Genomic DNA, 12,223 nt, shown 5'->3' with positions numbered 1-12,223 from the left:
CCTACGCTTCCTCTTCCTTCCCCTACTCTTCCTCTACCTTCCCCTACGCTTCCTCTTCCTTCCCCTACGCTTCCTCTTCCTTCCCCTACGCTTCCGCTTCCTTTCCCTACGCTTCCGCTTCCTTCCCCTACGCTTCCTCTTCCTTCCCCTACGCTTCCTCTTCCTTCCCCTACGCCTCCTCTTCCTTCCCCTACTCTTCCACTTCCTTCCCTTACTCTTCCACTTCCTTCCCTTACTCTTCCTCCTCCTCCTCCTCCTTCCCCTACGCTTCCTCTTCCTTCCCTTACACTTCCTCCTCCTCCTCCTTCCCCTACTCTTCCTTCTCCTTCCCCTACTCTTCCTCTTCCTTCCCCTACTCTTCCTCTTCCTTCCCCTACTCTTCCTCCTCCTCTCAGGTGGTTATGGAAGGCTTCGTTGACCACGGAACCAAGGGCCATATCATGATCGACAACATCCACATGAATTCTGGTACACCTTTGGAGGAGTGCACACGTAAGTCTGCAGATCATACAAACACGTGTACACACACTCACTGACACGCATACAAACATGTGCATACACACACCTGACCCTCCAGCACCCCAGTTATTTTCCTCTGTCATCCCACCACCACACCACTCAACTTCTGTTCCCCCCTCTATCTCTCTCTCTGTCCATCATCCCTTCATTCCTTCTCTACCTCCTCCTCCTCCTCCTCTTCTACCCTGGGGTCCCCGACTTGTCACTCCAGTTGTGCTCTAAACACCCCACTACACACACACACACAAACACACACCCCAAGTTCCCTCATCAGAATCTTGGGGACAGACTGACTGGTACTTCTGAAAGCCGTAGCGAGGAGATGAAAGGAGAGAGAATGAACGAAAGAGTGGAGTGTTATTCCTCTGCCAGAAAGAGAAAGGAAGAATGGAAAGTAGGCCATAAACGCCCCTTGGGCCCCCGCGATGCTAATCTATGTTTCATTAGATTTCTTCTTCTCTCGTATCTGTAAACAGAGCTTTCCAGAGCCGTCAAAGCAACAGATCCGGCACTGGTGTGTGCGTGCCTGTGTGTGCGCTGGGCTTTTAATCTAGCCAGAGCAGGGAGGTTTAGGAGTAGGTCTTAAACAGATCACAGACAGACTGTGGGTTCTGAGCCAGAAACCTGCCATCATCGAGTTTGACTTCATGGAGTTGGGCTGTGTGTGTGTGTGTGGGGAGGGAAGGGGGGTAGTGAGTGTGCATGTGTACGGTAGTGTGGTTGTTAGACGAAAGATGAAAACCCGTCCCCCCTCTGTCAACCGGTGTGGAAGGGCCTCCACTCCTCTCCCCCTCTACACATTTTCTCCTTCTTCCTCATTCCCAAGGCATGCTGGGAGTGTTCTTATCAACCAGCGCAGTCGAGTTTGTTCACAGCACATTGGTGTTACAGCCAAAAAAGGCCCCACTTCCCAAGTCGCCCCTCTCACAGGCCCCCATGCTTTTTGTTGCCATTCCAAGTCAATCAGACTGAACGTTGTGTGTGCAGTCAGCCAGCCAGGCAGCAACCTTCCCAGCTCAACTGGACTCCACAACTTTGAATGACTCAAACTTCCCACAGTCGTTCTCCAAGTCTCCCAACTCACAATAACACACTCTTTGACATTGCATTCTGCCCAAGAAGAGACATACCCACATGCTCTTTCATTGTATTTCTTTTGAGTTGAAGTATTAAGAAAGCTGTCAATAGGCAATAGAGTGATATCACTGCCAACAGAAATTGAATCAAAATTCTATTTGTTTTAATGTTTTTGGCTGACTTTCCTAGCTATTGTACAGGTTATAAACAGTCTTGTTTGTTTCTCTCTTTCAGAACCCTTCGTTGCCTTCCTTCCCGACATGACAGGTGAGTTTGCGCCTCTTTAGCCGGGTAATGATGTCACTTCCTGTGCAAATGTATCCGCTTCCTGCTCGCTGCGCTGCACTGTATTAGCTTTGGCTAATGGGAGCTTTGCTTGATGGCACCCATGTGACAAGCCCAGTCCAATCAATAGAAATGGGTGTGCAAGAGCTGTGTTCGCCGCTTGATTAATGCTGCCTTGGTGACAAACGATTCCCAGAATCATCATCAGCATCCAGACATCATCAAACGACATCAGAGCCCACTGAATCCAGCAGAATCCAGTTTATTGCAGAGAAATTCATACTATTGCGTTGACATCCATGGTTTTAAATGAACTGTCTGCCTCAATAGAAATATTGGGAGAGCTATAGGGGATTGATGTTATTACTTGATATAGTGTTTTTGGCTGCTGGTTCCAATAAGATAAGAGCTTGGGAATTTGGGTGTGTGATGTGTGCAATTTCTTCCTCCACCGTGACGCACGCACATAGACACACACACACAGACTAATGCACACCCCCACGCACACTCACGCACAGACTCATGCACACCGCCACACCCCCACGCACACACACAAACACACACATACACACTTCGTAGTGAAACGTAATTAAATAGAGTGACTCAGCTGCGACGCCGGTGTCTCTCTCATCCTCTCAGCTCTGTCTAATGAGTGTGTGCACAGTGCAGTGGCAGGTACACGCACCATTTCACTCTGTAATTATGTGACATGGTCGAATACTCAGGGTGGCTTCAACTCTACACCGTACATGGAGTCTCTCAGCTATCTCTCGCTTTCTCTCTAACCTCTCTCCCTCTCGGCCCCTTAAACCTTTGTTCCTTTTTCTTAGCTTAGACCTAAGAGTGCTTGGAAACTGTTATCGGCGTAGGATTTCACAGACCTGTATGAATAGGAGAGCTTGCGTCTTGGAAGATGTTGTTAGGGCGATTTCGCAAAGAATGTAAGAGGGGTTCATAGGTTTGAAGTAGAGGAGCTGTGTTTGGGTGTTGGTTAGGGTCTCCACTGAGATACTTCTTGGCTTGAAGAGGAAAGAACTGGCCAAGAGAGCAACGAAAACAAAGACTTGAACAGATCAGAGCAATGTGTTTTCCAAGGAAATCCATTTTGAACCTGCCAAACAAATTCCATCACTGTCGCCAAATTAAAGGGAGAACAATCCAGAACATTCCTATGTAGGCTCCATGGGGTCTTATGATTGGTCAGTGGAGCATTGGAACTTCCTGTGCCAACAGGAAATAGTGGCTCATCATTGGGGAAAAAAGCATTTTACTTCGTCAGCGTAGTCACATAACATTGCATCAGTGATTTTTCATTTGAATTTACAAACAGTCAGCAACTTATAGTTTGTGTCTTGATCCAACCCAGGTTCCAACCTACAATCAACCACAATGCTTGAAACCTCTTTGGTTTGATTTCTTTGAAACTGAATTTGTTTGTTGACAAGTTAATTAGTCTGTCCAGTGTGTGTGTGTGTGTGTGCGTTCTGTTACAGCTAATTACCACGCCCTTTGTTTCACACCAAGTTATTACATCAGAGCTTTATTCATTGGATCAATTCAATCCCACAGACTCATTGACAATCCGTAGTTATGCTCCACTGCTCTTAGTGTGAGAATCACCTCTCTCGCCATCGACTGCAACCCAAGCTTCAATCCTCAGATAAAAAAACCCCCGATGCGTTTGATTTATTTCAGCCATTGTCTGTGATGAATAACTTTTTTCCCCGTTTGAGCCGGCATGCTTGTGCATGCCCATGTGCTCGTACGCCTGCTGTTCATGTGATGGAAAGCCACAGGGGAGAAAAATAAACACCAAAACAAAGCAGTCCATTGGATGTGCTTTGCTTGCACCCCCCACACCCCGAGCCAACATATTCCTTATCTCTCCACCAGGGGGAGGTGTTCCTGGCGGGAGTGACCCCACAGTAGACACGTTGGCGCTGCCACTGGTACCCACCCTCTGGTACTACCTCGTGGCCGCCGGGGGTGCCCTGATACTCCTGGCAGTGGCCATCTTGGTACGAGCGCTCTGTTGCCATCGACGAAGGCTGGCAGCGAAGAAGAGCCAGCTCTCTGTGGCCTACCACAGCCAGTCCCAGGTCTTTCAGTACTCCCAGTGCTCAGCCAGTAACCCGGTAACGGCCGCTCCAGGGACGGAGCCCGTGCTCACCGTGAGGCTAGATAACCACGGCCACCAAACATATGCCCTCTGCTGAAAGGAAGAGGTGGGCCTTACAGCTAAAGCCCCTCCCCTTTTGATGGCTCATGGATGACGCCACGGGGGACAAGGATTGGAGTGGTATTGACAGTGACATTTTCTGGGTCCTGCTTTCATCAGCGGTGGATGTTACTGTTCACAGACTAGCTCTTCCAACACTATTTCTATAACTTGAATGTGTCTACGGACTACGTGGAGATGAAGCGATCTATGTGATTGGCTTGTTTCAAACCCAACCCCCAGCCTTACAGGACTATTGGTTCTGGTTCTGGTTCCTATCCCGTGGGCTTCCTGGAATCACGCCAGAACGGAGACACTCAGTGTGGTCTAACCTCCCGGCCCGGTGTGGGTGTAGTGGTGCAGCCATGTAAAACCATCCAGCGCTGTCAGACCACAAACAGACAAGCGAAAGATACTGTCTTACTGACAGCTCTGCTGGCAACACTCAGAGAGAAAGAGAAGAGAGAGAGCGGAGGGGGAATGTTACAGTCAGAGACAGTGGATGCTCTACAGGACCTACTTCATTGTGAAGACAGTGTTTCAGGACAGGCTGCTGAGATGTCAGTGTTACTATTACTGAAGGAGATGTTAAATAGATACACTGTAACTATGTTTTGTTTATTATGAGTGGGCCGGGTTATTGGGTATTACCAGTGTAAGACAAAAAAAAAAGCATGTTTGAATATGACGTTTTTATGTGTCACTCTTATTGACCTGAGGAATCAATCTCATTCGCGCAGCTCAAGAATAACATTTTAGTCGTCCCACACCGGAAACCCTGCATCAAGCAAGAGTCCCTCTCTTTATAATATCATCATCATCATCAGTGATTAATGTTCATTCCCACATTGTTTGTGTTCTATCTTGGAAAGTCCTCAATGGCGTCACCCATGTGACAACATGTGGCTGGTAAGCCCCACATCCAACTCTATGCAATACTATCAAACAGCTGGAAGCCATTTTTTCTGTCTTCTGTTGCGTGTGCTCTTAGTCGAGAATGCTCCAAAACATAGAAACCAAAGACAAACTACAAACAATGCTTCCCTATCACTTAAGATGGATGCTGGCAGGATGCATCCCTCATTAGAAAGTTGAGGGTATAAACAAAATGGCAAGGAATGTAATGATATAACAGCCGGTGGCCAAGATAATTGGAAATATGTTTCAAATGGGACCAGGCCCAATTATGATAATAGCTAGCGCATATTTAAGTTGGTTTGTTAGTGGTTATGTAGAGCTCTGAGAATCAGATGGCCCTTAAAGGGGAAGTTCACCCAAATTACAAAACGGTGGCCATGTAAATAAAGCCTAAGCATGGATTCTATAGACTGCTTTCAGGGGAAGAAAAACAATATTTAATTTTGCGTGAACTATCCCTTTAATGATAAACAGTTATCAATCTCACCATTATTGTACATCCAGAGGTAGTTTAGTTCAATTCCTGCCCATTTAACCACCAAATATGTCAGAGGTGCTTTCCGATCTCAAAAGCAGTCTATGAGATGAGTCCACGTCCCATAGTTGTGTAGATCCACCTATATGCCTCAACCCCGAAAGAGTGGAAAAGATAAACTAAATAAAATCAGTAAATGATGGTGCTTCCATTTACAGCCGGTGGCCTGGGATGTGAACTTATCTCAACATAAGACCAATTCACCCGGCACAGCCAGAAGAGGACTGGCCACCCCTCATAGCCTGGTTCCTCTCTAGGTTTCTTCCTAGGTTTTGGCCTTTCTAGGGAGTTTTTCCTAGCCATCGTGCTTCTACACCTGCATTGCTTGCTCTTTGGGGTTTTAGGCTGGGTTTCTGTACAGCACTTCGAGATATTAGCTGATGTACAAAGGGCTATATAAATACATTTGATTTGAATTCCCAGGTCTGAAAGCATCTGACAAACTTTGAGTTTGTAATGAACTGTCCCTTTAAGTAGGACAACCGAATGTGTTTGGGTTAGAGTGATACCTCCATCTATGGAAGCCACTATAATATCTGGGGGTGAATCAAAGGGCTATACGGGCCACATTGAGTGGGGTGAATGTGTGTGGTGATCAGGCTTTTTAGTTTTCTCAGAGCAAAGAAGTTTTTTTGGCACCCTCTCACAATGTGCTTTTAAATCAACTGGGGGTTGGGCACCCCCACTCTGTCCATCTCACCGTAGGTCCTCTCCAAGCTCTTAATATCTCTAATCAGGTAATGGAGCGATAACATTTATTTAGGCTGTAGTAAGCACTTTTCTTTTTTCCCCCGTCTCCTGCACACACAGACACAATCTCTCACGCATACACACCCACATACACTCTCTCTCACACAGGCGCACATACACCCCTCCCCGGCACACACACACCAGCAGCCAACAGCCATTGCCCCTGGAGACCATATTAATGATTCTCGTTGAGGGCTCCAGTTAAGGTGTTCTTGCCAAGCAATTACTCCCACCTCTGTCCATATGCCAAGTGTTGCACACACACTTCTCAAGATGACAATAAACCTGAAGTTAAAGTGCCATTTTCAAAAAACAGCGCTGGGGTGAATTTTGGGGGGGGGGTTGAGCGGAGGGCGAGGCTTGAGCACTTCTAAGCACCACTCTCAGTGTTGATACCCATTGGTATCTCATGATGATCACACCACATCGCAACGCAGTGCGTAGAAGCCAGGATGGGAACTGTGTTTGATTATCTGTTTAGAGCTCAGTGCATAATCTATTTGTAGGATGAGGATGATGATGATGGTGATGATGATGATGGTGGTAAAATTGTTTGCTGATACTTTACTTGGGCTTTGCACCTCTTTGTGAGCAATGTGAAAAGTGTGTTTTGAAATAGTTAAATGAATGTGAATATGGTCTGTGGTAATAAAGTGATATTTTTCTACATTGTGGTATGTGTCTGTACGCCATTGGGCTATAGCAGTCGCAACACATATTATAGTCATTAATTAGTAATTACAGCGAAGGAAGATTGACATAGACAGCTTACATTATTGCACGAAACCAAAATGTACTGTATGGATACTTGGCATTGTGCATACGTTGTACAATCATTCTGTTGTATCTTCTTCTCTCATAGATAAGAGACCAGAGTTTGGAGACAGCAGACTTTTTAATGGCAGGAACCAGTTTGATGGAGGTAAGTGTTTCCATCAACTACAATGTATTTTATGTGTCCATTACGGCAAAATGTTTTTCCAAATGTGAAAAAATGCCTAGCTTCTAATAAGCATCTCTCTTTTCTCTCCTCTCCTCCTCTCGCTCCCTCTCCCCTCCTCTCTCTCCTCTCCCCTCTCTCTTCTCTCTCTCCTCCATCTCGCTCTCTCTTTCTCCTCTCGTCCAGGCTGGGCGTTCCCCAAGGAGTTGAGTACAGCGGCCCCGTCCTCCGAGCAACCGGAGACGCTCGTCTCCTCCTCGGCAGAGAAGGACAACTCGTGGCTGTACACGCTGGACCCCATCCTGGTCACCATCATCGTTATGAGCTCCCTGGGCGTGCTGCTGGGCGCTGTGTGCGCCGGCCTGCTGCTCTACTGCACGTGCTCCTACAGTGGCCTGTCATCGCGTAGTTCAACCACGCTGGAGAACTACAACTTTGAGCTGTACGACGGCCTCAAGCACAAGGTGAAGCTCAACCAGCAGCGCTGCTGCACCGAGGCATGAGGAGAAAGAGTAGAGAGAGGAGAGGGGTAGAGGAAAGGAGAGAGGCGGCCATTTTGAGGAGATTATCTCCTCTTTTGTTTTCTCTGCTTAGCTCGGACTGTGAATTTCCTTTCTGAGCTGAAGGACTACACCTGCCAGATGGAAGGACATTTTGGGGAAAAGCCACTTTTTAGACTGATCTTGAGACCCCCCCCCCCTGCTTCAATCAAAGTGGTGCAGTCCAGGGTGGGGTTTTCTGGACCAGAGCCAATGAGGGAAGGATTGGGTATTTCCCAGAGTGGTCCCTATTGCGTACTGTTCCATTGACAGGGGAGTTCAAATATCAACACATATCAATGGGCAAATACCTACTATTCCCCCCCCCCCCCCAAAATTCAGAACTCCATATAAATACATCATAGTTTTCTAGGTCTAGTTTTTAAACTGGAAAGATGTGAGGCTAAACTCCTTCACACTGAAAACGCCTTAGACAGGTGCTTAGATTGTGTTTCTCTATCACCTGGACACAGTGGCTTAGACACATGGACACAGTGGCCTCGAACCTAGTGAAGTGAATTCTTTATGAAGCGGTGTTTTTGTTGAGTTAGACTCTTGCGTCTCTGTAACACATCAGCCTCAGTTCTCCACCCCCTTTTCTGACAGGTCTGTGGTATTTTTAGACGAATCACCGTCTTTGGTGTGTGTCTTTTTGTTATTTGTTCAAGCCTTCTCTGTTTTATTTCTTGTTTCGGCCCGTTGCCAGCCTGTAAATGCTGATAAAGAAAGGAGGAGGGAGGAGGGGGGGTTCTAATCATGTTCTCTTCTAAACGTGTTCTGTTGAAGATCGAAAGCAAGGGAGTTTATTGTTAGATTTCGTCTCAGGCTGCTGTTGCCGGTGGGTTGTATCGAAAAGAAGGTTGACGGCCGTGTTTACAGTAAACTGTGGCTGGGTGAAGTAAAAAACGTCCGAGGTGAACGATGGTTTTGGTCAGCGCCGCGCGTGGATTGCTGGGAAATCCAGGCAGAGACTGAATAGCCGTCTACAAGTGAGAACTGATGAAGAGAGAAGAAAACAATGAATCAATGGATCACTAAATCCTAAATCAACCTCTCCGGGGACGATGTACTCTGAACGAATCAACAATAAAACCCAAAGTGGGACACAATTAAAAAAATATATATATATATATTCAAGACCATTGCTTGACAGTGGACACGCATCTGAGCTTGAAGTCAGCGATTGGTAGAGGAAACACCAATGGAAGGACACCATTTCCTCAGAGTGGACCGATGTGGTCTTGGTGTCATGTTTCGTGCTCTCCTCGTTTGACGTTTGTTGCTCTTTTTCCCCCACACTTTGACTCCATTTTGCGTTGTCACGGCGAGGAGGCTGGCGTTTTAACAGGAAACAGGTTCATGGGGAGAGGTAAACGAGGGGGAGTTAAACACACATCTGCTCCCTCTGGACTATCTAGCCTTGAGAGGGAAAGAGAAATATTTCCACTGTACCTCGGACTTCTCACTTTCACACACGCTGATCACACACACACACACACACATAGCGTGCACATGCTAGCACACACACACACACCGAAGAAATAGTATCCTGGTCATTCTGATGCGATGCTGGGCATGTATAGGTCTGTGTGCGTCTGGGGACACTGGTGTGGAACCAGGCTAGTGCTGATCAAGAGGCCCAGGTTGTTGGGGGGGGGGGTTGCTGGGCCATGAGGTGGAGCCTATCCCCTTCTCCCTTCCGCCCTCCACCCCAACAACCCACATTCCCTCTCCTATCCCAGAGGCTCTCATCACTGGGCCCCACTGACTCTCTTCCAGGTGCCTTGGAGCTTCTGTGATCCAGCTTGCCTTTGTAGCCCGTATCAGATTACAGATACAGAACAGTAGCCCAATCTGTCTGGGCAGGAGGGGCTAAAACACACCTCCCTGGGCAAGTGAGGGGCTAAACCTCACAAGGACCACCCTGACTCTGGTCAGACCTAATTGTTGCTTGGGGGCTTTGTACAGAAATGTTCTTTTTATGATTGTTATTAATATTGTTATTCTGATTATTTAATAAAGGATTTATACCATACAGTGGGTTTTGGTGGTCATCGCTGGATGTGTTAATTTGTCTTGCTTTGTGTGAGTTTCAGATGGGTTGTTAGTATGAGGATACTGAGGTAACCTCGGCTTATACACGCACACACAGTACATTGTATTGTCTATAGCCATGTACACACTTAAACACCTGTAACAAACAGCCTCACAGGCACATTTCTATTCACACACTGTACACTGTTTGTATTCACAAACTCTCTGTATAGGTCACACACACACAGGCTTTCAAACACAAACATGAACACAGACATGCATACACACAGTGTCAGCCAGCCATAGTTTTCCTCTCATCTCTCCATGGCCTCCCATTAGCCCAGACCTCTAGTCGCCCTTGTTTAGGAGCTCCAACATTACAGCTTTGAAGTGTCCAGCGTCTCGCACACACACACACATGTGATTACTCTGCTTCCTCCATTTACATGGCTCCCCATCTCCTACACATGGTTTTGTTTGGCCATGTCAGCCCTCAAACCTAAACACTAACACAACAGGAAAGTATGGCGTGTAACATATCCGTGACTGCAAGGATTTCTTTGGCTGGTATTGGTAAGAGGGAGAAAATGGATAAAGTCATAATATGAATAGACTGTGAATTTAAAGGGAAAGTTGAATGAAATTACATAGTTTAGCGAATTATCACTTGAAGTGGGAAATTTGGCTCCCAACAAACCAAAAAGGTAACTGTCTCAACTTTTCATATCCCTCACAATGGATTGACAACATTCGCTGTTCGATACTTCCTGGGAACCGTGGCTCAGCTTTGAGTGGGCTCTTTACTGAGGTAGTAACACCCACTGCTCTACAACCAGTGATTCAGAGCCTTGACACGTTGTTACCCAGTCAAAGTGGGTGCGGCTGTTAGCACGCTCTGCGGTGCAACATAACAGCCCAATTATGGTCCCTAAACACAACACCCGAACCGACAGAGGAGCGCACTACCATCTGTTAGTAAGCGTGATTGATCCCAGCAGAAACGAGCTAGCACACCATGACCGAACCGTCAACAGGAAATTACCAAAGAAGCCTGAATGTCGTTGTTCTGTCCGGGGGGGATCTCTCTGTTCTTACAACTTAAATTATAAAAATGTAAAAAATGTTTGGCCAAATTATGTTTTTTCTCTTTCCTCTATCAGTTGGAAATGGAATACTCCACAGGAGCTTTGTCCTTTCCTGACATCAGAGAGACGTCTCGCTTCTAACGTTGCACCCGGCCAGACCAGCCTTCAAAGCATCTGTAAACTGATAGGGCCAGATTTAAGAGAGGCCCCGTTTGAGGGTCGCAGCAGGAAATGCATCCAACACACTGTTAATGCATCTATACTGTTATGCAATGGAGATGAAGGCAGGGCCGGTAGTGGACACACAGCTCATTACTCATTCTGTAATCACTGTGTCTGTGTGAGGGCTAGCTCCAATCCGTTATTTGTATCTTGATTATATGTAGAGAGGAGAGTGTTGTGTGGTGAGATTGGGTGTTGCTGTATATTTTGTTGGTTGTTGGTGTGTTTGTTGAACGTAGGTTAGTTGGTTTGAGTGGATTTTCTCTGTGACTGAACCGACAGATGAGAGAGAGACCTATTGACACTCTCAGCGAGTTGGTACAGAACGAGATGGAGTGACAGTCTATTCTCCCCATCAGTGATGAATAGGTGCGGACCCCCAGAGAAACACCAAGAGACTGACCCAGTATCCCTTTCAGCAGCATCCAGACCCCTCACATCACTCCCTCCCTCCCCCACACACACTCCTTCTCCCTTCCACTGAGCCGCCCCCCTGTCCCACAAGGCACGCTGGGAAGTCGGCCCAGTCACATCCCTGCCTGTCCTGTCCTGTGTGCCAATGGTTCAAAGCTTATATCTGGGTCAGAGGAGGGGTGTACAGAGGATCTGGGCTGCTGCTGCCATAGAAATGGAATTAGATTCTAGAATAGACTATCCCATTCAAGTCAATGTTTTGTGATAGGTGGACCGGCGGCCACATTGAGTGTACCCATAGGAGCATTTCCATGGACAAACCTAATTACTTCCCTTCTAGTAATTCTATTTCTATGACCGCTACCACCCAAACACATCCACAGCCACCTATCTAAACATTTACAGAAAGACAGGCTGTCACTCTTTCCTGGCGATCCATTCTCATCTCCGCCACTACAGGATATGGCTTCTGAAAGGAAATAAATGGAGGACATATTAGAAGAAGAACATACAATATCTCTGTTTGTGAGCTCAAACTAGGCCAGACTCAATGTGGGTCTGTGTCCCAAGTGTAACCCTATTCCCTGCATAGTGCGCAACTTCGTAGTAGTGTAAGTACACCACTATATAGGGAATAGGGTGCCATTTGGGACGCAACCTGGTTCTCGCTCCCCTGTCATGGAAGGT

General features: G+C 46.9%; 1 protein-coding gene across 1 annotated transcript in view; it reads left to right on the top strand.

The window, feature by feature from the left end:
- Positions 1 to 9,816, top strand: part of LOC139566532 (neuropilin-2-like) — a 77,424-nt gene extending 67,608 nt beyond the window's left edge. The window contains exons 14-17 of the mRNA XM_071387849.1: positions 396 to 492; positions 1,831 to 1,863; positions 7,165 to 7,224; positions 7,429 to 9,816. Of these exons, the coding sequence (XP_071243950.1) occupies positions 396 to 492; positions 1,831 to 1,863; positions 7,165 to 7,224; positions 7,429 to 7,745 (507 nt within the window). The 3' untranslated portion in view covers positions 7,746 to 9,816. The remainder of the gene's footprint in view (positions 1 to 395; positions 493 to 1,830; positions 1,864 to 7,164; positions 7,225 to 7,428) is intronic.
- Positions 9,817 to 12,223: the final 2,407 nt, after the last annotated feature.

Source organism: Salvelinus alpinus, chromosome 38 (genome assembly GCF_045679555.1).
Source record: "Salvelinus alpinus chromosome 38, SLU_Salpinus.1, whole genome shotgun sequence".
Taxonomy (NCBI): Eukaryota; Metazoa; Chordata; class Actinopteri; order Salmoniformes; family Salmonidae; genus Salvelinus; species Salvelinus alpinus.
This window is presented reverse-complemented; position numbering and strand designations above follow the sequence as displayed.